The sequence below is a fragment of the Synchiropus splendidus genome, chromosome 9 (assembly GCF_027744825.2).
Source record: "Synchiropus splendidus isolate RoL2022-P1 chromosome 9, RoL_Sspl_1.0, whole genome shotgun sequence".
Taxonomy (NCBI): domain Eukaryota; kingdom Metazoa; phylum Chordata; class Actinopteri; order Syngnathiformes; family Callionymidae; genus Synchiropus; species Synchiropus splendidus.
This window is the reverse complement of record NC_071342.1, coordinates 13,231,633-13,257,005: the sequence shown is the minus strand read 5'-3', so window position 1 is coordinate 13,257,005 and position 25,373 is coordinate 13,231,633. Positions and strand designations below refer to the sequence as shown.

Below are 25,373 nucleotides of genomic sequence, written 5' to 3'. Positions count from 1 at the left end.
AGAAGCACGATTATGTGTGACAAACTGCTGTGGTACAATAGAGAAGCAGGGAATACGAAACACATGACGCAAAAGTCCACTCACAAACGTGAATATATTAGGCCACGGGAGTGAAAAATAATGTATACTGAGGCAGTAAATGGGCTATAATGCTGCTTCAGAGAACCGCCATATTGACTTTCAGCTAACCTTGGACCAGCCCTCTGCAAACTGACATATGTAACTTGACTTGAGAGGCAGAAGAAGAAGTCACTTTTGATGCGTGTGCAAGCAGCGCTACGTGTCGCCAAGTCACATATGGTGCGGTTGTTTTTTAATTTTTCAAATAAAATGTATTTTAACCAACAATGAATGGTTGAACCCTTCAAAGCCAAGTCCAGTCTGCCCAGTCCTGGCCTTCTTCCCACCTTTACCATGACTTTAGTTGTCTCTGAACAACTTGACATACGAGGCACGTCGATGTAGCGCGATCCGCCTCAGCTGACAAATATTTCCACAAGATAGATAGTCGACACATTTGCGAGGCAGTCAATTGAGAGTGTCACCACAGCCTGGGCAAAAATAAAATCCAAGTGTTTTACGAACTGAAGCTCGACATGGTCCGTCCATGCATTATTGCTCCCCCCATCTGCAGACAGTAGATCATTGTTGGTGCTAAACAATAAATTCTTTGCAAAATAAAGTTAAATAAATAACAGAGGTTTTTCACTGAATTATTCATTAGTGAAAATGCATCTGTCTCGGGAGCATCCGTTTTTTTGTTCTCTCATTAAAGAATCCATTAAGATGTGTGTTCAGGCACCCTGGACCTGGAGCTAATGTGACAATGGTAAAGTTTTCTTTGAAAAAGATAGTCTTAATGAAGTACAATAGTTTCGGCGTGCAGTGAACAACACAGAGAAAGGACTTCGTAATGAAAGGACTAGAGAACACCAACAGATCAGAGTTTCAAGAGCCATCTTGCTTTTATCTTACAGTCAGCAGCAGTTCAAAGTAGATTGTATAACAAAGTTTTGACTGAGCAATGCCAAAATCCACAGGCAATTCAGTTCTCCAGTTATTGACAAGAATGCTGTATTTGCTCGGTTGTCCTCAAAGGCAGCATTTTTTGTCAAGATGTGTGACTCTGCAAAATTGGTAGACAATTCTGCTCTCGTAAGGCCATGTATCACAAAGGATAACATGGCTGTATTTCATGAGGGGCTAAAGTAAAGTAAAGTAACTTTAGAAAATACTGACGTGATGTGCTGATGCACTGCTACAACTTCCAAAAGCAATGGGTTTACTGTGGGTTGCCGTAAAATGACAGGTTATCTACCTACCTTTTTATTAATTTATCTTTTTCAGTCTCCTCCTAAGGTATCTTGGTCTGGTCACACCAGCAGTCATGAGCCACATTGGTTCTCTTCCTTTTTCCTGGTGTCTGTGCATCTAACATTCTTCGTCCAGCACTGTTTCTCCTCTCCATGTTTCCTCAAACTGTCTTCAAACACCTCCAGCTCATGTGAGTTTTTCCCACCAAAAAAAGCCACTAAGAATCAACAATGCGCTGACAAATTCAAGATCATATTCCAGTGTTAATGTCTCCTAGTGATTCAACACTTGAAGATGTGTTTCAAATAATGAGGAATTTCAATTGCCTGCATCTGCTTCAGATCGTTGTCACCTGCGACTGATTTTGTCAGTGCTGGCAACCCGTGGCACAAGAAACAAGTGGCAGAAACTGAAGAGCTCATGTGTCAAACATATGGCTCGGTGGGCAGTTTTGGGCCACTAACTCATTGAGGTGGCAGAATGGATGTAGTTGGTTTAAAAAAAAAATAAAATAAAATAATAATTCTTAAATTACTCACAAAGAACCATCTTCAAAGAGTTTCTGTACAAGCAAGCACATATTCTGAATGTCAATTATTAAAATGAAAAAAAAAGAGACTTGGGTATCTCATATTGAGTATATCATATTACGTCAGTCTTTTGCACCAAATGGAACACATTTTCAGTACACTATGGAACCCACATTTCACATTAGAGGGTCCAATTTAAGCACACATAGTTATGCCACTCACTCAAAAAGTTCTCTTTTCTTTCCATCATTCTGTGCCAAAGACATTCATAATAGATGAAATCATTTTCTTTCCTATTAATGGCGAAGTGAAATAAAATGCCATAAATTCCTGGGCCAGCCATCCATCACGGTTATAAGATGAGATAAAAGAATGGACACGGGGTCAAACGTGGGGGTCAGGCATGTGCCCTTGATGTCCTCGCATGTGGCTTAAAGCTGGAGCCAATGATCAAATGCCATCTTTCTCCGCCACATTGTCCTCAGCGTCTCCTTGAAGCCGAGTGGCTCAGAGTGCTCGTATTTTCCTCAACAATAAATTGGAGCGGACAGAGTGAGAGATGCCTGGCTTGAATCTAAGGCCTTGTGAAAGCTTTCAACTGCCGGCTATTTCAACGGGGTTGTCTGACGATCAGTCAAGATATTCCTCATCGCACATATGGCAGCTACGATTCCTTAAACAAATACATTACAAGTGCGGACAAGAGCTGCTAATTGGGTGACATGCTCTTGCTGGATCAGCTCGCCACCAGCAAGGCGTTGAGATGATACACGTCCAACACCCTAAAATAGGGTGCCGAACTGCGGGAGCATAGGTTGGTCAACAACCTCGCGGCCACATGTGACTTCGAGAGGTAAAAATAAGCGGAAACCTTAGCACATTAACAGTCACCATGAAGCCGGGGCAGCCATCAAAGACAGGCTATTCTTGAATCAGGGTCTCCAACAGCAGCAGCAGCAGCAGCAGCAGGACGTCGAAAATGTCCAATTTAAAGGCTTGTTTCATCTGCACCAAACACTCCAGGAAGCTGGCCTACAGTACGATTGGTCAATTTTAAAGTGTTAAAGCACTGCTGCGAAAATATTCATTATAAAAGCAGAACTCTATAAATTCATCGATCTGATATGAATATAAATAAAAGACTGCTAGACCTAAATCTAGTCTCAAAAAGATGCTGTAAATCATTCATTGAGGTGAGAAAATGACGTGTGTTTTGCCAATGTCACTTTGTGTAGACAGCTCTTCAAAATCATTCCTCTAAATCTAAAGTTTTTTGTAATATGGATTCACTTAAATCGACTTTATATCTATCACAGTTAGAATGTCAAAATGTCAAAAGTGAACTAATGCTCACCAAAACGCTCACCGTTTAAACTCAGATTCATTGAGGCAAATTGTGACTCAGAGCTAGAATTTCAGCAGAGATATGAAAGCCACTCTGTTGAAGAAAGCCTCCATCTCTTCCCTGCACCGATTATGTGTGAAATATTTATCATAATACTGTATTCTGGAAGAGCAGCACACAGCATAACTGATTCCCTCGACACATCCTTTTGAGTTTCAGCAAGTCAGGTTCGCTCTGACACTAATGAGGGAGCGAGACCATGCACTCGCCAAATCGCCAGCCATCGAGCAGGTAATAAGAAAGGCCAGAAAATAAATTCAACAATGGCAAACTATCTCAGCAAACCATAGGTCACAAATGAAACGCCATTTTGGATGCAACCAACAAATAGAACAGCTTGACAGACACACGTCTCACGCATCGTAAATCACCCCATTTCTTTCTTTAATCTCATACGAACATTTGCCTGACCTACTTAAAGTTGCTCGACAGCTAAAGCAGCTCAACATTGAACATGTTGCTGCAGGGGAACCACATGTTTTGCAGCCATTTTGTGCTTTCACTGCCTGCCTCCTATAAAAAAAAGGCTAATCTTCTCAAGAGCCTTGATCACAGAGGCAGAGTAAGAACACTAGTGATGATAAATCATCAGAAACCCAGCTTGGTTTGTCGCTATCTCCCTTTTTCAGCTCCATAAATTGACCTTCATCTTGACTTGGCAATGTTGCTGCTTCATAAATTGTGGCACCAGTCAGGAAACTACAGTATAACACAGCGGAGATAGCAATGTACAATACCAGTTGTAACACTGCATAGAATCACATGTCTCAGTTTATCATGATAAAATACATCATGGTTTGTGTTGGTGTCATGTAATTTGGCAGTTGTGCAGTTGTGTAATTAAATTAGACATGAAAGATAAAATCCAACTTTATTTCCTCTTTTGTCATTTAAAATGTTTGTGATGAATTATCAACCTAAAATTATTAAAAATCACCTTATAGAGGGGACCCCCAGCATGAAGTGACAAAAACAAATAAATATAAAATAATAATAATAAAATAATATAAATATAAAAATGTTGTCTTAGTCCTTAGTAGTGTTATTTTTTATAAACTAATTGGAGGAAAATAAAATTTAGAATATACATTGTGATTAACAAAATAAAACAACATAAAAAATAAATATTTAAAAAATATAAATATTTTTAATGAAAAAAGTTTATTTAAAAAATAAATACATTGAATTGAAATATATATATATATATGTATATATATATATGTATATTTCCACAAATAAAGGAAGCACCTCCTCGCGCCATTGTTTGACTCCTACATGTGCCGCTCCTTCATGACGTTATCCGTTTCCAAATGCAGCAGGAAACTGAACACTGTCCTGCGGGAGCGAACCATATGTGCTGCCACTCATGCTCTGAGTGTATGTGACCTCTTGGCCACGATGGCCATTCATTAATTGTCATACACCCAGACCCCTGCCAACAGATTTCTCCTTTCAGACCGGGAGGAATCCCTTCAGCCGCAGATCATCTTCTCTCCTTTTAACAACAGCTACTTCAGCTGCTGTTTGATCTCTCCCAGGTCATCCCTCCCCGACCCCCCTCCCCTGACCATCAGTTTGTTCAGTCACCGGCCCGGCCACACAACTGGTGGACTGTTTCGGTTTGCTCACCCTTTTGCCCTCTTTGCCTTCTTTGCCTGGCTGACCCGGCGCTCCGGTCACTCCCTGGAGACAGCACATGCATCACAGTGAATTGGATGCTGCAGCCATTTAGTGAAAGAGCAGATCGGAAGTTGCAAACAAAGACTGATGTTGGGGGTCAGATCGCGGCGGAAGATGGCTAGATAAGTGGCGTGATGAGGTGTGAAACAATACATTAGGTCTGTTGATTTACTTCAAAATCGAACCTGAGTTGGCCGCATTCCTAAATCATTTATGAATCACCATTTAGTTCCAAAGCACCGGTAGGTTTAAGAGGGAATCCTTAATTGCTTGTTGAAAGCGTCCAGGCCATTTGCTGGACAGGTGAAAGATGGGCCTCTTGGACTTTAATTCAATGTGAAGTTTAATGAGTTACCTTGTCTCCTTTGTCCCCGTCGGCTCCCTGGATATGGGATTAAAAGATTAATATTAATTGAAAATGAAAGAATGAATGCCAAATATACTGAATACATGATAGTTGGCAAAATTTGGATGAAACAGAGTGAATACCTGAGTTCCTTTGAGTACGCCTGTGTCAGCCTGCGGACAGAACAAGCCACTGTGAATGAAGATTTAAGGAATCCTGCTCTTTTTGGTGACTTCTTGAGCAGCTCAAGAGGAATATTCAACCGTCTTCCTTTTGGAGAAGGTGTGTGTTTTATGGAAAACACAATAACGGTAGTTACGATGGTGAGTTTTTCCTTTGATGGATCCAGTGTGGGTCTGAGTCCAGTTGGTGACTCATGACTTTATGTTAAGCTCAGTCACAGTCGGGCCAAATACAAGGTGTCAGGTGTGGTGTTGCAAATAAGTTTGGCTGCTACATCCTTAACTGTAACAAGAGCTACAACTGTTGAAGTGCATTTTCGGACTTGTCGTACGTGAGGTGGCACAGTTAGAACCAGCCTGTTAGTAGACGGTAATGTAATCTAGTGGCCTTGAGTTTGAAACAACCAATTTAGAAGAAGAAAGCGGCCAGAAAATCTATTATTTTTATGACCATGAGTCATGAACAAAACAAGACATTTTCAGATGCATGAGCGGCTCTGTCTTAGTTCAAAAGTACATGGAGTTTTTAAATCGTTGCAGCAGTGCAGAAGTGGATCACAAACATATATTCAAAGAAAAGGCTCAGAGCAAATATTGATTCATATATTGGCTTTTCAGTACACTCTATTGATATTTAATAAACAATACATGTTTTTAAGTTGTATTGAGGCTTCCGGCCACTTTCGTCTTCTGCTCCGTGTTAATAGACAATGCGCACTTGAGATTCCAGTTTGGAACGTCAGCGTTGGCTCTTTAAAATCGACATCTGTGGAATTCATAGAACCGCAAATGCAGTATCACAGCTGATGGCTAACATGTAATTCTACTCAACAACATCACAATGAATCGCAATATCGCGATTTATCATGACATATCATATCGTCGGTGTGTATCCTAATGGCAGATTCCTGCCAAAAAAATTAAATTAATTGAAAATAATTTCTGTCTAAAATAAGTACATGTACAGTTAGATGCTGCCCGTATCGTAAAAATGTTTTTTTTGCATGAAGAGAAGGCACACACAATTTTTTTTCAAACATGCTACAGCAACAATTGAAGTTGCAAAAGAGACTGGCACCCTGTTTAAGTTAGAAATAATATGACAATGATAATCAAAACATTAAATGCCTTTTTATTCATTTCCTTCATGTAAACATCTTTCCCTTTAGTTCAATATTAATATGGAAAAATGCATTGTTTTAATGGAGATATTTAGAATGTCACCGAGGATCTCCGGATATGACTTTTCAGAAATAGACATTAGATAAGCCGACCAGACAGCGTAATTAGATCTCTATGAATTTTGATGGCCATGTTTTTGATTTTTTTTTTTTAATCCCTTACAACTGCAAGTTTTTAATGATTCTCTTTAAAAGTGAGGGGAAGTGATTGTGTGACCCCACAGCAGCAAGTTATCCTGTTAAAGTCAGCACAAGTGGCCGTGAGGTAATTATCCTTGGCCGCCGTGACCCTGGGAAAAGTTAGTACACAGCTATTACAACTTTAAAGACACCCCGCTGGCTACTGTCTGCAAGGGGCAGACAGAGTCGTCTATCCAGCGGGCCACAAAATCGACACACGACCACATAGAATGTCTCCGCTTTTAAATGCGAGCAGAAAATAATTGGTGTCCTCTTTCAATTGGCATCCAGGAGTCAAACACTGTCGCCTTTTCTTGGAAACAGCTGCGCAAATGGACACGTAATAGGCCTCAGTCGAAGTTTGGAGAAGAGATACAATGAGGCCATCAGCTCATAGATATTTGAAGCGGCACATGTAGTGCTGTGAAATCAAAGTAAACAAAGAATAAATCTCCCTGCTTTTAATGTTTTCGTTTTGCATTTGAACCCTTGCCACTGGAACGGGAGAATATTAAACAGCATCAGAAGCCAGTTTGCTGGTGTGTTGGTTTACTTTGCTGCATTTTTGGGTATTTATAAGAAGGATACATCCAACAGCAGTAGTACATTGAATTATTGGTAACTTCAAAAAGCCAATGACAACCACCTTTACCATTTCAGTCAGACAATAGAAGATGTAAATAAGATATGGGTAAAGTAAAGCCCAGGACTTTTGCCTATATTTATGTGCCCCTCAACATTGCTGACAAATTCAAGTTAATGTTTACATACTGGTCCATCCCAGCTGTTAATTTATTTTATTTTCACCTTTTTTATCATCATATTCATCTACATTTTGCTCACAATTATTTGGATTCTATGTATTTATTTTCCCACAATTTAAATTTTTATTAATTTATTTATAATACATATTTTGTTCATGTGTTGTATGGTTCTCAGCTCTATTTAAATTGCAAATAGGAACATATTTTAAGTATATGGGCATGTTGAAATAAAAGTACTATATTTGAAATGAACATATAAATAAATCCCAAAACAATTGTAATGTGTTAATAATTTGTTGGGACACAGGTGGTGGTTCTTTTAGCTATTATGGCCCATATAGAGCATGTGGGGTCTCTTACATGAAGAGAGGAGACAGGGAACATATTGGACAAAAAATGTTTGAAATGGCAACAGGCTAAAGGAGACAATCAAGTCCATGGATGTGGTCAATGGAGAGGACAAGCATGGTCTGGGACGATGCACTTGGAGGGTTAATGTGGAGAAGGATTTCTAAAAACTCAAAAACACTAGTGCTGTTGAGCTCTTCATTGCGTGTATGTGTGAGTTTTCGTTTTTCATCGCAACGTTTCCATCTTCTTCAAGTTAGTCCGTACCTCTGTCTTTAACTCTGTAAAGCACTTGGTGTTCCACTGGATATGAAAAGTGCCACATAAATAAAGTATTATCTGTTCATGTTTAATAAACGGGAGACTTAACCGTGGGATTTGGAGTCTGAAGGAACATTAGTGATCCTCCATTGAATGTTGACTGACCCGATTCGGCATTCAAACAGGCAAAGATTAACAAGAATTGATGTTTGCGGGACAGAAAATGAGGACTGGCAGCAGCAACGGCAGAGTAACCTTGCGTCACGGAAACGCTGAATACAGCTGGCATCCAGATTCCGTCATGATTGGTTCATAATTCTCCAAATATTAGCTTTGAAGCCTTAATCTCCTGCGGCACATGAACAACAGCATATGCACGTTTACATTTGCGCCCACATGTTAAATCTGCGTGTTGAGGGGACACTCCGCGAGGGGATGTCAGGTTCGTGCGCACCACAGTGAGTTCACATCGAGTTCCTGCTCTTTTGTGTATAATCTTGCAGTGGCGAGGAAAAGCTGCTCCAATTACGTGTAGGAAACACACAGAGATGAGGATTGTACGTCCCAGGTGTGTGAAAATGTGAGATGTCTGGCGGGACAGCCGTGGAGTCAACGGAAGTGCATGTTAGCTTCAGCCAGCTACAACCTGTCAACTCTCATCTCTACTCCTGGTCGTATATTTCATAACAGCATGCTGATAAGGACGCTGCTCTGGCGCAAGTGTGAATAAGAGCAGAGCCGTATCTAAGCTGTTTCCCCCTTTTCTCATGAGATCCGATTGCTCCTCGCACAAGTGACTCACGTTCTGTCACTGCAGGTCAGATTTGACTACTCTGCTGCTGTGTGTGGTCATCCACGGCTCTTGGCTTTTTTAGGTCGTTCATGTTCAATGATCGCGCTGCAGCGCACTTTAAAGAAAGTTTGCGCTCATGCAGAGGTGGGCGATTCTAAACCAAATATAAATCATAAATCATAAGAGCTTTTTAAGCAGAGAATGTCTTGGAAACTATGGGTAGAAGGATATGATATATCTTTCCTTTTATTCATTTATTTACACAAACGCTTTTGAAATGAGCATCAGCCATTACAAAAATGTTTGAGAAATGTGAAATAAAGACCTAAAAAATAAATAAAAACTAATGAGGGCCTCATACAGTACATATATTGTACTATACCCACCTCTGATCTAATTGAGATTTCCATCTTTTTTCTGATCTAATGTTTCATGGATGGTCAAAATGTGGAGCTAAAGCTGGAAAAAAGGTTCAAAGCACCACAAACATTTGCCCATTTGAGCGCTATTTCTACTTTGTTTAGGCCCAACATTATTGGCCTACGTTTATCGTATCTCGACTAAATTTGAAATATCAGACAGCAGGTGGCGGTAGCAAGACAAAGAACGAGCGGTGCAATGCTCTTCACTGCAGTTTATCCAGAAAATGTCATTGAATTTGTTCTTACATTTTTTGTAGTTGTTCTGCTAACCGACGTACTACAGACATATCATCCTTGGCAGAGGCAATTAAACGTTCAATGGAGCCGGTCCAAGGATCTTGTTAAAAGGAAAGGAAATTGACCACCATCATCTTGTGTGGAGCTCAAACTCCAAGGCCAGGCAGCGCCGTAAGACCCATAAGGTACAACAGTCGACGCGCTCTTGAGAGTGCATTAAAGGCTCGAGACCTCCATAGTTTTCTCCACAACAATGTGCTTGAAATGGTGCTCAGTTTGACGGTAAACACACATTTCAAAATAGTTTTAATACACAGTTACTAGTGAATATAAAGCAGTAATAAAAAAATGTATTGACTTTCTACATTCTTTCTGGTCATTCAAGCAGCTGGCATCAGTTGTACTTAAGTCGTGCTTTTAAAAAGCATCACAAATCCCTTCCTCTTCGATTGTTTGAATGTAGAACCATGCCACTTCCAGATTAAAAGAAAACTTTACAGTTGAAGTATCCAACAAAAACTGTCTGAGGAATTTTACTGAAGTCACAGGCATTTCTCTCACACTTCTACATGTCCCCTTTTGTCGCATTCATGACCGACTGCTAAGCTTCAAACTCATATTTTGGATGACCAACTGCAGCAACTTGTTAAAACATAGTCTACTTACAGGTCGACCGGGAACTCCTGGACGCCCGACTTCACCCTGCACAGACAGATACAAATCACCACAACGTAAATGCAACTTTAAATGAGGCGAAAGCTTCAACTCCTCTTTCCTTATCAAGGGTCATACTCTCGGCGATAAAGCAAGCGGCCCGAAAAGTCAGCCCACCGTGCGCTGCGTATTTACAGTTCGCCGTGAAACACAAACTTTCACACGCCTAGATAAATACTGAGTGCACTTTTGCTGCTATTAACTCTGACAGCTTTTGAGATAAGAACAGCCGAGCCACATCACATTAAAGCTCTGACAAGGGAATGTGAAGTAGCTGGTCAGTAGCTCGGACATAAAGGGCTGCAGCTGCTTTTTACAGCTTAGATTTTGGGATAAAGCCTGATCACAGCACACTTATACTCTTAAAAACCATCAGCACCTAAAAAGCCAATACACAGCTTTTAAAAGAGAGATGAAACCCTGCTTGAGATTTGAAGGTGTTATGCTGTCTAATGAATGTAGAAACATCCAGCTTTTATATTCTCTGAGATTCATTACTCCATCATTTCCTCAGACACGTTCGATACGAACAAACCTACTCTCTGACCTCATACTCCCATCAGTAAATTCTGGTGAAATGCCCCCCGATTCGGTGCTGTTGTCACACACACACACACAAAAAAAAACCACAGTCCTCATTATAACTTCAAGGCTGGCAGACGGAGCGCTGCACCTACAATTATGCAGCGGGTCCAACCAAAGGAGAAAGGCAACAACAATGAGTCGATAAAAGAAAACGAGAGGGTAAAGAAGGCGAGATAGCAACTAATTAGACAAAGACAACAAAAATCGACTTTCATCCGAAAAGTATTCAAACTGTTGAAAAGATAACTTCAGGACATGCAATAATGGATGTTGTATTCATTTGTTTCCTGCTTTTGAACATGAAAAAATGTATCATGGTGTCAGTATGTTTGATAAAGAACTCGAATCCTCCAATTTTTTTGTTAGACAAAAAATATCTGGACATTTTTTAGGTACCTTTCTTGAATATACTATATATGCATTCTTATATACACATGCGCATTCTCACCTGAAATGGTTTTCAAACAGGTGAGTACATCATGAAGCTTATTAAGAAGGCAAAGGGCCTGAAATGCTGCCTACAAACCTAATGATGGCTACTTTGACTCGTCTAAATATATCAATATGTCATCATCAAGACTGGAGAGACCGAGACAAGACCAATGTAGTTGGAGATCAAGACCAAGTTGAGAACAATTTCGGCGTTGAGACTGAGACAAGACCAAGACAGTAGATGTAAGGAGTCTGAAACAGACCCACAAGAAAGTGGCAGCGGGTGAAGGCAGTCACTGGTTAACCATCCAGGTGTCAGCTGAAAGAAGCAGCACCAGTCACCAGACAACAAACACCCACTGTGGACGTCTTGTGGATCAGTTTGAGACCCCTGATACAAATCAATGAAATAAAAAAGTCCTTCTTTTACCAGTTGTACTGAGCAATTATGACAGTTTTCTACGTTGGTCTCGACTGGTCTTGAATGGAAAGCCAGAGTTCGCCCAGTCCGAGATCGAGACAAGACCAGTAAAACGCAGAGAGACCGAGACCCAAAAAAGCGGTCTTGAGACCAAGACCAATCTCAAGTACTACGACATTAGAGTCACTAGCATTTTTCTTTGCTACATAATTCCATATATCGTGCGTCATATATTCGATGTCTTCCGTATGTAGCCACAATGTAGACAGTACTCAAAATAAAGGTAAAAACACTGCCCAAATGTTTGGCCTGTACTGTACATATATTTCAGCCGAAATATGCATGAAACATAAAGATAAATCAAAATTTTTGAAAGGATGGAAACATATTTGGGAGGTCACTTATTTCTTTTTGGCTATTTATGAACACATTTTACGAAAACTTTAGTAATTATTATTTCATCATTTGCCAAAATGGAACTGAATTTAGAGAGTAAGTTCAGTTAAATCAATACGTTTCCACCACTTCCTCTGTTGTTATGTCCAGCAATCTGAGTCACTCACTTTGTCTCCTTTCGGACCAAATGGACCGACCGGTCCGGGGTCACCTTTCACACCCTGGGAAAAAACGTACACGAAAGGTTGAGTCTTCCATAGTCACCAGGAACTTAACTGATTGATGAAGATCAGTTAGATAGAAACTGGTGTTATATTTCATGCAAGTGAGGGTGAGGAAGCAAATGCTTTGTTTGAGAATTAAAGGAAAAAAAAAAATTTTTTACTGGTTTCTCATTATCTATTAGTACTGCTTCTAACTTTGATGGGCCAAGTTGAAAACAATACTGTATCTCTTCGGTGTAAACAGTGCATACAGTGCTTCACTTTATTAGTTGAAGTCTGAAAAAAAAAAGAAATAAGATGAAGAATAAATGTTTGCATACAGTAACTCTTAGATTGTCCACTCTAATATTCCTGAATTTAATGCTACAATCCTGCATGTGATATACTGTATGCTCCCCTCAAAGATTAAGATCATGCCAGTGAAATTGAGAATTGCTAAATAGCATTGTTTTTAGCAGGGAAAAAGCTCATGATCCTGCGAGGTGCAGATGCATCTGAGATAGCTGAATGCTTTTTCTGACTGCACAGGCTCTTCTTGGTAAATAAAATACTTCATTTTGCTTGTTGATCCGATAACCCTGCCAAATTAATATAGTTGATTCAAGCTGGACGTGTCCTACATGCTTCCATCTCCTTGAATTTAACTAAAATACGATCATCAGCCTCCAGCCGGGGCATTTAGAGGTTTAACATTCTGCAGGCTGGAGGCAAAGTCAAGACCCTGTATTGAAAAAAAATGTGACACGTGAGACAGTCGAGATAAAAGAGCAATAGCTGATGAATGAGGCTTGGCACATATTGACATATTGACACAGTATTTGCACCAAATCTTGTTAGGTGTGACACATTTAGGCCAGAAGCTGCAACTTTTTAAATCTGACTTGGAGGGAAGGAGCGTGAGTGGCCTGCAAAAAGCCAGAGAAATACATTCATTTGTCACAGTTAAATATGGAGTTGGAGAAGCTATTAATAGTGTGTTCTATCTGCAAATGATGATAAGTTATCGCATTAATCCTGCCTCTACCAAGAATAATTCAATGCATGAGTCATCTGGAACATGACAGAGAAAATACACATCAAAACAAAAGAGATGAGACATTAATGCTTTTCATATATTCTGCTACTGTTGCCAGTACTGAGAGTCAACACAACAACAAAGTAATATCATGGGGTCAATATAATAGATCCAATGCCATTCGCAAGATCCAGAACAGAAATATAATTTTGGACCCTGCAAACTGCTGTCATAGCTACATACAGGACTGAAGGTCATATGACGTTATTGCATTTTTCTTTGCCGGATGTCAGAGACAATGCTATGGCTGGAAAACTTTTTGTGTAAATATGGTGAATATTGCTGACATTAAAAAAGAAATATACAAATAAAAATAGAATATGAATTAATTTTATCATCAGCAACTGTTGCAAGAAAAATGTAGTTACATGCATCTTGACTTTTCATTATCTCCACCTTCCAAATGAGGATTATAATTTATTCCAAAATGAAGATGAATGTTATGAATGAAGATGTACTTTGCTTTCTTCACGCTCATCTTACGTAGTGTTCTCATTTCCTGCGCTTTGTACATTTCTTTTGTCTTCATATGTCTATTTCATGGATTGTTCACGGTTACTGTTGCTCTCGTGTGTCTGAGTCACCATGTACTCCAGGTATTACAAGCACTTGGGTTCCACTCTCCAAACAAAATTTACACGAACCACTGCAGCAAATACTTTATTCCATGTTTAAGTTTGCATTCATTTATATTCCGCAATTCAGCAGCACTTTATGACACATCTTGCTTTAAGCTATTGATGGTGTGCCTTTTTATGATGCTACATTTGAGGCTGAAAAATGTACTTATAGTTTACCTGTAATAATTGGAGAATATGTCAACAGCATATTGATTTAAACAATATGACATCTATTCCAACCTGTCAGTATAAAGTTAGCCTGCGATCAAATAATGGAAACCAACACAACAAGTTCTCAAAGGAGAAATTCAGCACTATATAGATAAAGCCTGATATGTTTGGCTGCTTTTCTCATGTTCTACTGAGATCAAATGTCCAAACTTCCTCCACAGTACGGACACATGGGTGAGTGTAGTGCTCAGCCACCCTTTGCCTCAATGGTACCACATGAGCAACTCCTGGCGACGCATGCAGTAATATAGTGAGACAGACTGGCTCAAAAGTATGGAAATGGAGCCAACAAAAACAACCTTAACTGACAAATGAGATTTGTGCGTAAAATCCGTCTTTTACTTTTTGTTTTGCACATCTGAGGTCTGTTCAAAACAAAGGCTGGCGATGCAAACATAAGATGGTTCATAGATAACCTGCATAGACAAATCAGTATGGTGTTCTTTTTTACATATTTAAGAACCTTTGTCTGATTTGCGTAGGTAAGTGCGTAAGTAGTTGTGGTAGAGTTGTGTTGAGAAAACAAACTAAAATGCTGTATTTCACAGCCATGTCTTATAACATGAAAGCGGAAAATGTGATTTTAATTTTGCCGCATTTGCTCGCAGGTTAGCAAGAATGTCGACAGAGCGGCAGTGAGCCGGCGCTTGGCCAAGGTCGTTGTCACTGTGTTGAATTTTTCATTTCATTGTAGAATGTTTTTGCATCAGATCCTGCACAAATGAAGTGACTGGAATTAATATAGAGCCACCTTACCTGAAGATAGGTCGACAGGTTTGGATTATGTGGGGATTCACTTGTGTACAACCCTGAGCCATGTCAAACACCTCCATGAGAGGTGAGAAGTGGGACATGAGATGCCAGGGTACACAGCACAATAGCAGTCAATATTTCAACCTGGAAATGAGTGTCATGTTGAGTGAATAAATGAACAGATTGTTTCACATGTTAATATAGCCTCTTGATGAAGTCATGATAGTCTTTCTGTCCACAGAGGCAAACATCTAATAACCTCTCAAGAGATTCCTATTTTCTCTCCCATCACAGCTCGACCATGTCAAGCTGCCTCACCAGGCCCACAGCACCATTTCAGCTGGCACAGAGGAAGAAGTCGTCGACAGAGTCTGCATGTGTTGTTTGCTTTTGTTGCCGGGTGTCGACTTTGTTGCTTTTACAGGGTGGGCTGTTGTCCACGCGCCTGGAGGTCACAACACTGTGGGGAGCTGTGAACACTGGCCTGCTAATGACACACACACACACACACCACAGTGCTGTGTGTGGGGCCATGAGACAATATCCCCCAACGCTCCACCACTAAAGCAAGCAAAGAGAGTTGTGCACAAATGCAGGCTGTTTATGTTTATTTATGCACGTGAGCAGCTGGAGCTTCTACCTGTCGCTGTCCTTGTCTGAGAGATAAAGTGATGGCAGGATTCGGGCTCATTACCAGCGATGCTCAGATGCTGCTGCTGAAAAAACAGCCTTGATATTCCGGATATATAACCTGTTTTAAATCACACAAGTCCACCTCATTCGCTTGGAATAACTAAATAATTGGAAAGGCATTTCACTGCATTCCCCTGGGTGTCCTGCGGGTGGTTCTGTGCTCGAAGGAAACTGGGCACTAAAGCCATCCAGTTGGTGCCGAGGGTTGGCCTGGATGAGTATCAGCTCCTCAGAGTTTCTAGTGGGACTGATATGAACCTGCAGTGTTTCTACTATGTGTAAACAATCTATCAATTTTTACTACAATTCTTATTCTTATTCTTATAATTATTATTTTACAAATATATAATTATATAAAATATATTGTATGAATTCATATAAATATAAAGTCTATATATGTGCACATTTACAAAACATAATGAGAACTTGAAATTTCAATAGAATTCCCTGACATTTCTCTGCAAAAAAATAAAATTTGAAAAACAGACACTGTTTAGTTGTATTTTGTTTCACTACAGTGGCAGCAGTGAATTTTTTCTATGCCCATTATAAATCCCAAACAATAATGAAAGAATAATGATAGGCAGGAAGTTCAGAAAAACTCTTATATCTTTGTTCGAAAATGTTAAGTTGAGGTTATCATCATGCACGAGGCATTAAAATCTATTTAGGAGTAAAGGTGTCATTGGTATTCTAAACATTCCGACGGTGAAACGCTGTATCACAAGCTTTCCAACTGCCTTGGAGCAGGATCATGTGGCACAGATATCTCCATAGTGCCGCCCTCCGCATGCCAAAGGGGTCAAAGCAAGAAATGCCTTTTGTGACTTTCCATCGGATCGGTGATACAACACCTCGTACAGCGATGTATAAAGTGTAATCACGCTGACACTGAAGGCACGGAAAGATAGCTCATTAGCATCGCGGCTCAATCGGCGAAATGTACCCGTAACAAGGAGGAAACCGGAGAGCACAGAGGGAGATCCGCTTGTTTGAGAGATATCAGGTTCCATCACTGTTCTTTGACTCCTTTTCTCTGGAGTTAAACACCACGAGTGTGCAAGATAACACAGTGTACACTCCCTGTGTCCCATGGGACGTGCAAAACGATCCCAGATCACATGCTCATACATAGAATTCTGGCCTCTCAGGTGTCCACTCCAACCTTAAATAACATGCCCAGCCTCAGAAGGGGTTATGAGCCAATTGCAGAAAGGAAGAGGTCAGAATTCAGGTTCAGTTCGCAGACTATGACTTCATCTGCAGGCCTTTGCATTAATACATGCTAAATTATAATTGTAATTCACTTCAGTTGCTATTGGAATACATTTTATTTTATTAAAAAATATTAGCTGCCTTTAGAACATTTTTGGAATTTACCGCAAGATGTCTGACAATGTATTTTCTAGACACACCCAGCAGGGACCATTAAGTGAGCGGCACAAAGACAAAGAAACCATCCTATTGGTTCATTTTCAAAACTGACACAAACCCACACATGCGGTTCTCCGGTGTCGGTTGCCGCAAGTGTCCTATCATAGATAAAATTCCAAAGGTAAAGCACATGGCATGGCCTTCATCGCGTGAGAAAAGAAGAAGTCTCCTGGGGTAAGCAAGCTGCTGTTGCAAGTAGGTGGAGGGGGGACAGAATGAGAAAAAGGTACCGATCACATGGTCTTGTTTATCATCTTCAACTTGAAACCAGGGAGGATTTGTGTATGTCAGTTTTAAGCGGCAATTATTATAACTTTAATAAGTGAAATAGCACAACCCTGTCTTTCCCTTTTCAGATTGTTGAAGGTTGATGATGAATAGGTTGAAACAGAGAAGGGAGTACAGGTGGAAGATGCTACAACTGAGCTTGATAGGCTTCTATTTTTGCTTCATCTGCGCGTGTCGAGAAGACAGTTGCATCAAAATCACGGCGGGCCGCCAAAAGCTAAAACTGCCAGGGATGTTTTTTTTGTCCCTGCCCAAACAATGATGAAGGCTCTTGTTGCAATATACCCACAAGGAACTCGTCGGTCGGGTGTGAGGAGAGAATCGCCGGATTGGAAGCCAATGCAAGAGCCTGGAACATGATGATATATTCAGTTGATAATCTTGGAACCTTATCAATGGCAAGGTGGGATACAAAGAGGAATTTGTTATTGACTCTGCTCAGCAGATCGGCCAGAGACCCCCCATGGGTGCAAGGCCATGACCCATCTTGGTGAAACTCCAGCAGAAAGGAAGGAAATTCAAGGTTTTTAGCAGGCGGGACATCGCCGTCAATGATCAGACTCGGACTACTGACCCACAAAAGGTCTATAAAAACAGAAAGAAGCAAGTAGCAAAGTAGCAAAATTCCACAAAATGTAGCCAGAGAAAAACATTCTTTTCCATGTTTGATTCCAAGATGCCAACAGCTCTTCGCAAAAGAACATAACCATGAATCATGAGTAATGACTGAGAGTTACATGTTCAGAAACAACTACAGCTGACAGAAATTACATTAAACAAGGGCAGAAAATATACAAACTGCCCTTCTCTTTGCTCCTTTCCAATCCCTGAGCTCAAGTTGAGATGAAAGAACGTCGGTGTGTTTGAAATAAACATCTCCTTTGTCCTCGTCTTTCTATAATTCACAAAATAAAACCACCAGAAATAGAAAAGGACAGGTGCCACCGCACAAAGAAGCTCGCCGTGAAGTAACACAACATTATTACAACTGCAGCTTCTGTGCCGATTTCCTTCACCCGTAGAACATGATGTGATTGAAAAACATCCAGTTATGAAGAGTCCAACAAGAGAACTGAGATTGTCAACAGATCATCAGGTGTGCGACGCTCACTTGAGACACCCACTAGTGACTTCATATTCCTATCATGCCAAAATCCTAATGATCTCCCGCTGCTTCATGTTTAGGGGCTGCTCATGTCAAGTCAACAGGAGCTCAGCTGGAACCCAAAAGCCATGGGAGAACTGTAGAAAGTAGAAGCCGGGTTAAAAATAGTCTATCATTTTCTACTTACCAGGCTTGGGAAGCTCATTTATTCACCGTAAAAATGTAACTGCAGAAATAACAAGCAGCTACGAATCACCGCCGACCCTCACCGTCAGTATGTTTTCCAATAAAATGTGGCATTTCACTTCAGAGCATTGTTTGTCTGGGAACCATTTCCTTGATGTATCATCTTGAAAGCTTTGGTGCATAATATGTAAAGAAATATTTAATGGCTCAACATTTTTAAACAAGAGATGCAATGACTACACCTCATTTAAAATCTACATGAATCACCTCAGTTTTGTTTGTTTTATTTTCGCTTGCTACACCTCATTTCATTCACTGATTCTGCGGCAGATCTTCCTGTGCTCGATAACAAATATGCAGACCTCTAATTCGACATCCTTTGTCTTCAAATACTTCTTTAGTAGTTTATCTAATAAAAACACGCTAATAATGCATTCATTAATGTATTAGAATAACAGTTATAAGTTGGTAATGATTAAAATATGAGCACCATCGAACACAATGAGGTCGATTGTTGCACTGTGGAAGAAAATGTATCCACCATGTGGCCAATACATTATTCAAATCGCCAGTTACCATCATGCATGGGACCCAAAATGACAATGAATGAGTGGACAGCAATTTCATAAATGAGTCTGGCCCATTAGTATGCCGAGACCGACGTTGAGCACATATCAATTAATTCCGCCGCACATTGAGGGCTTTAATGCTCTCCTCCAGATATGACCGGAACCTTCAACAGAAAATACGACTTCGCCCCAGCCCCCACTGCTTTCACACAGAAAATGAAAAGCCTATAAGAATTGATTCTCTGACGAAACTGTAGCTGGCTGATGTGCCATGTATGGAATATATGTCTGCTGGAGATAGTGGTACTTACCTTCTCCCCATTGATTCCCTTTTGCCCTTCTGAGCCAACATCTCCCTGCAATGACAAGTCGGACAGCAAGGGAAAGGATTTAGAACTTCACCCGTGTGTTTTCTAGTTGGAGGTGAGCTTGGGCTCCTTGGTGTTCACAGCCTTTATTCGGTTGCAGGGGTCCTATCGTTCAAAGGTGCTGTCTGCTCGCATCATTGATCTGGACGGACCAGTAGCTAGCGAAATAATAGCTCAATTGACTGCCAACAGCCAAGCTTGTCAAATTCAGTCCAGCCCGTTTGAGCAACACTCAAAGCCCCATAATACACTGCAACAGTAACAAATGTTTCATCAGTTCATGTTTCAAGGGCAATTGAATTTGTAGTATGAGTAAAAGGTTAGCGATGCCTCCTGAGGGACTGTTGAATGAGAGATTGTTGGTCATGGCCACTCCTTACTAGCACAGACAGCCCTCCATCAACATTCCTACTTTCACCTGTGGTCAACAGTTTTGGAAAGTGGCCAAAAGTACAATATACATACAGCTCAAATGAACTGTAGCTGACTCCCTAAGTGATCCCTAAGTGAGGAAGCCAATGTCTCTCAGTTTGCCAGACCTCAGTATTTCTCCAACACATCTCGAGTCTGGCCCACTTAGCTCTGGCAGCTGCCCCCACGATTTGTCCCACCAGCAGAAGATGGATGGCTAATTACACATGATCAATTACAGTACTATATAGTAAGAAAACAACCATGTGCGGGTGAGTTGGAGCTTGCGCTGAGACATTATTATAAAATAATGGTGACATTCATTATAGCTACCATTTCCAGTGTTTATAGTAGACGAGACGCACAGCCGCTCAGGTCCGCAGGATGCTAATCAAAGCACAATTCAGGTGTAATGTTTCCCTGACAGGACGTTACAATATAATGGGCTCTTATAGTCTTGGGGCCACTGCTTGAAAAATGCATTTCCTGATGATAATATTGGCTGGTCTGCTGCTATTGTTTTTAGTTTTTATTACCCTGTAATTACCAAATAAATTGATGGTAAACACACAATTTCATTTGAAAAAACAAGAATTTCCTTGCAACAAAAGTATTTGCCATAACAGTGTTCCATTACTATTATTATTATTATTATTATTATTATTATTATTATTATTATTATTATTATTATTATTATTATTATTATTACTGCATGTAGCAAGGAGCATGAATGACACATGGAATCCAGAAATTGTATTAAAATGAACATTCAAAGTTGTAGATACACTTATACTTTGAAAAACAATTTTAAAAAATGCATGCTCTATCAATACTAAGGAACAGAATGATATAATTCTACATGGCGCTCTACAATACCAACTGTCTCTTGAGTGTTCTTTATGACACACCAACTGGGAGTTTGCTAGTGCTTCATTCTCATCTCATTCTCATCCCTCTGTTCAGTTTTACGTCCTCCCTGTACATTCAGAATTGCCAGTACAGTGTTCAAGGACGACCATAACTCTTTATGATCACAGTAAGACGCATATATTCATGTTGAATAGATTTTTATTTCCAGTTTCACACAAAAGTGATATTTATGTTCTAAAAATGATTTTATCCATCGGCGTTAATATGACCGAGCTTTTCTTTGTGATTCATGCTGTTCCGCATTTCGTTGTTGTAACACAGATCCTTAAACCACTCAGTATTGCATCTACATTATATTGCTATTGAGATATTATCAGACACAATAGTGAGCATGAAGTTGCCACCAGTCGTTGACCTTTAATGTGAACTTGCTGTTGCGCAACCCACAAGTTCCACGGCACCGCAGCGTGCAGAGGTAGACTGGACCTTCAGTCTTGCAGTTCACTTGTAAATAAAGTTAAGTCACGATGTCCTCAAGTGGAAAAATGTACACAGATGCAGAGGTATCTCCCACTTGGTTGCACTTGTTTGTTTATCTTAGAGACCCTGACTGACTGGGATTAAGCCTCTGGCTGTGCATTGGCTTTGGGTTTCCATTTCCAGAATTCCAAAGGATCATGTCACAAAATTAAAAGATTCCAACATTAAGGTCTTAACACTTCCTGATGCTGTTTTCATAAATTAGAAGTACATTGTCCTTTTCTAAAAAAAAAAAGTTTGAACTGACTGCAACAAAGTGCAAATTCCATTTAATATTATAATAACTAAATCCCTGGACAGTTAGTCCATCAAGTAAACATTACTGGAGCCTCAACAAGACAAGATCCCTCATTGGCTTTTCTCCTGAGGTGCACTGCCAACTGTCTGCAGTGGGATTTCAGGAAAGTGTTGCAGCTTGGAACCGAACTCTGTGCGGTGACCCCTGTTGCCCGGCAACACTGTTATGAAAATCTATCTTTGCTACACCTTTATAAGTGGTCAGGAAGACCAAGCAATGTGGCTTAAAATCCAATTTAAGCAGCCTAAAAGCTAGATCTCACACAATGCATTACTGTGCAGGGTGAAGACCTCCCACCACTAGATGTCACTACGTTCAAATGGCTGTGTTCTATTAAGTAGAGGTTTTCTCAGGTGAACAATTACACTCATCACTCCATTGAGGGGGTGATGTTCTTTAACTCCCTTTTTCATTATGTATCCCCAAACACAACCTGGCGATTCTGTATAGACTTTCAAGCTCTACTGGCAGAAACCACGGCACAGTTTCCTAAAGTAAAAGATGGATGTCATGCCAGGATCAAACACTTGTATCAAAGATTATTCCATGCGAGTCTGAAGCACAAGTCAGTACATTGAAAGATACTTCCATTTTACTTTACCACTTTCTTACTTTTATGTTGAAATCTTTTGATCTATTTACATCACTATAGATTCGTCTGAAACCTAGCATACACCCAGCTGCCCTTTGTCTTAGCAGTGTAATTTATTGACTGCCAGTCTGATGTTGCTTGTTTCAGCTGAAACCTCATTGGTTAAGCAGGGTGTGCTTGGTCAGTTGGAACAAAAACCTGCACCAACCTGGCCCTTTGAGGACTGGACTTCCCAACCCCTGTACAGGAGTATGAGTGGGCTCTTAGAGTCTTGAGTCAGAACCACTGCTTGAAAAATGCATTGGCTTTATTTATTTATTTTTTTTAACGTGGATTATTATTACAGTGTAATTACCAAATAAATTGATGGTAAACAAACTATTTCATTTGAAAAAACAAACAAGAATTTCCTCATTGTTATATTATTATTATTATTATTATTATTATTATTATTATTATTATTATTATTATTATTATTATTATTATTATTATTATTATTATTATTAAGTAAGAAGGGAGCAGAAATGACATATGACTGGCGTTGAAATGTGCTACCCATCTATACACAAGACACACAGTGACTCTAAATTTGAAAAGTAGTAGTAGTGGCAACAGCATCGTAGTAACACGTTTAAATTTGAGGCAGTAAAAATACTGGCTCTATTCCCGTTCAACTGGAGCATAAGTTATGGATGTTGACGCTAAAAGAAGCAGCGGTGATAAAATCTATATCAATAATAGTGTCCGTAACACAACTAATTATAGCAGCAAACACTTAATGGAAACGTTTGAGGTAATGCGGCTATTATTAGAATTTAACATTGTGTAGCTGTATTATTGGTGCTTTGAACAGTAGAAAAAGAATCACATCTGTACTGTCAGCATAATTTTAAGTTCTGAAGAAAAGTGAAACTTCAGCACAAGCTTCCACTTGTCATTGAAGCTGTAGCAGTTGACACTTCTGGAGCAGTTGCCAAGGCGAAGTCTTGGGTGGAGGAAACAGTGGGGGCAAAGCAGAATGGGGCAGATAGAATCACAACAATGCATTTTATATACAGTATAGGTAACTGACAGATCAGCCCAGCTGCTATTTTACAAGCTTAATAATGCTTAATAATTGAATGATTTGCAAGCCGATGTGCATTTTATAGTTATTTTTGAGGTGGCAAGAAATAACAGTCCACACTAGACTATGTTTTTGTGGTACCTTGTGTCCCGGACTTCCTTGAATCCCAGCCTCCCCAGTGTCTCCCTGCAATGGAAATAACACATCGAACAGTTAGTGAAAGGTCTTTCACTCACAGATTAGTAAATCCCTTCATAGATGCTTGTCATTTCACCAACTATTCTGTTTCTACAGCTGCTCAGCCGGTTCCTGCTGACAGTGGCAGAGCAGCTGCCCGGATACTATTTCCACCGGGGCAGCCCAAATCTGACCCCTGTGGAAGTCCATTGTGGTGCTCTAATAATTTTGCGCCGCGGAACGATAAAAAAAAAGCCGAACAATGGAACGGCGAAGAAGAAAAGGTCTGACAAGATCTGATAAGAATGAATAGATAAGCAGATTGTGAAGACGAAAAGATTGTTATCCAGCAAATTAAGAAAGCTGCGAGCCAAGAATCTAATTAAACACAGTGCAAATGCATATTATCTCACTGTCATTAGAGTATCCTCTACGAATCTATAGGAGGATTATGGATTACTGTATGATTATGAAATGCTTATGTTTGCAAATTCCATGTACGTATGGGAAAATGCTACGCTTAAAAAAACCCAAATCATCAAAATGATTCATTACTTTTACGAACTCAGTGCCATTGTTGCCTTTTCTCCTGGACTTCCACGTCTCTGTGCTCTTTTCACAGACAGTTATTTGTAGCTCAAGCTTTTTGACTCGCAAAAGGTCAGTTTCAGCCTTTAAACTGTATCTCTTTTGAACTTTCATTTTCTACTTCTACGTGACGTGTAAGTGCCTTCTCATCAGAGTTAGTTTGCCTCTTCTGTAGCTTTGTTTCTTATGCAACTTCAAAATCTCCTGATCCATGACGTGCGCGAAATCCCACCCGCCCCACTTTACACGCACTATCATAGAAGAAGGAGAGATCAGACAGGCTTTGGTCCAAAAAAAAGTCGCTTTGGAGTCAAATGCACAATAGAAAAAGACGCTTGATCCTGAAAATAACGTCCAACAGAGTGAGTTCTGTGCTCAAATGTTGGAAACATCAGAAATAAACACGATTAAAAATGGATTACTTCATCTTTCACCATAGATCTGATTTAAACTGAATGTTTGGGGAGTGTTGTTGTTGAGACCACCTCACCCAAGACCAGAGAATTCAGGGAACAAGTCCAAGACTTTGAGGGCCAGAGACTAAGACTATGGAATTGGGAGAGAGCAAACTAAATACAGAATGCAGAAGCCATCTGTCAATCATGGAGACAAACACATTTATTTCTTACTGTGGAAGAAATGGTCTCAAGTGAAGTTTGGTGCTCTCGACTACTCCACTGAAGTCATTGAGTTCAGCAGAACACTTACATGTGCATTACTGTACCAAACACCAGGAGCAAAACAAACAGACAAAAGCGTGTTTACATCGCAACATGAAAAATGCAAATTTGTAACAACACAAATTGAGATTTATTGAGCATTTTTAAACAGAAAACATGCCCCACTGCGACCCAAAGCATTTTAAAAAGCCCATGGAATAGCTTTTTTTTCCCCAGATATTGATATTCAAAGAAAGATGCTGTTGATGCACATTACAGAGGTATGAATTTTATCTGCCATGCGCACTTCACTATACAACAGTTGGGTCAAATGGTTCTCTAATTGAAAACTCAAACTGCAAATTGAACAAAACAAATAAAAGCTAAGGAAACATAATAGGATGGTTAGAGTCCTACCATCCTATCTCACTCCCG

General features: G+C 40.0%; 1 protein-coding gene across 4 annotated transcripts in view; it reads right to left on the bottom strand.

The window, feature by feature from the left end:
* The window catches only part of LOC128765068 (collagen alpha-1(XIX) chain-like), a 127,383-nt gene that overhangs the window by 80,204 nt on the left and 21,806 nt on the right, over positions 1–25,373 (bottom strand). For 3 of the 4 annotated variants that reach the window (XM_053875464.1, XM_053875466.1, XM_053875467.1), the window contains 7 exons: positions 23,656–23,700; positions 19,681–19,725; positions 12,359–12,412; positions 10,310–10,345; positions 5,419–5,448; positions 5,285–5,311; positions 4,879–4,932 (listed from right to left, as the gene is read on the bottom strand). In XM_053875464.1, the coding sequence (XP_053731439.1) occupies positions 4,879–4,932; positions 5,285–5,311; positions 5,419–5,448; positions 10,310–10,345; positions 12,359–12,412; positions 19,681–19,725; positions 23,656–23,700 (291 nt within the window). The remainder of the gene's footprint in view (positions 1–4,878; positions 4,933–5,284; positions 5,312–5,418; positions 5,449–10,309; positions 10,346–12,358; positions 12,413–19,680; positions 19,726–23,655; positions 23,701–25,373) is intronic. The other variant, XM_053875465.1, reaches the window with a different exon arrangement.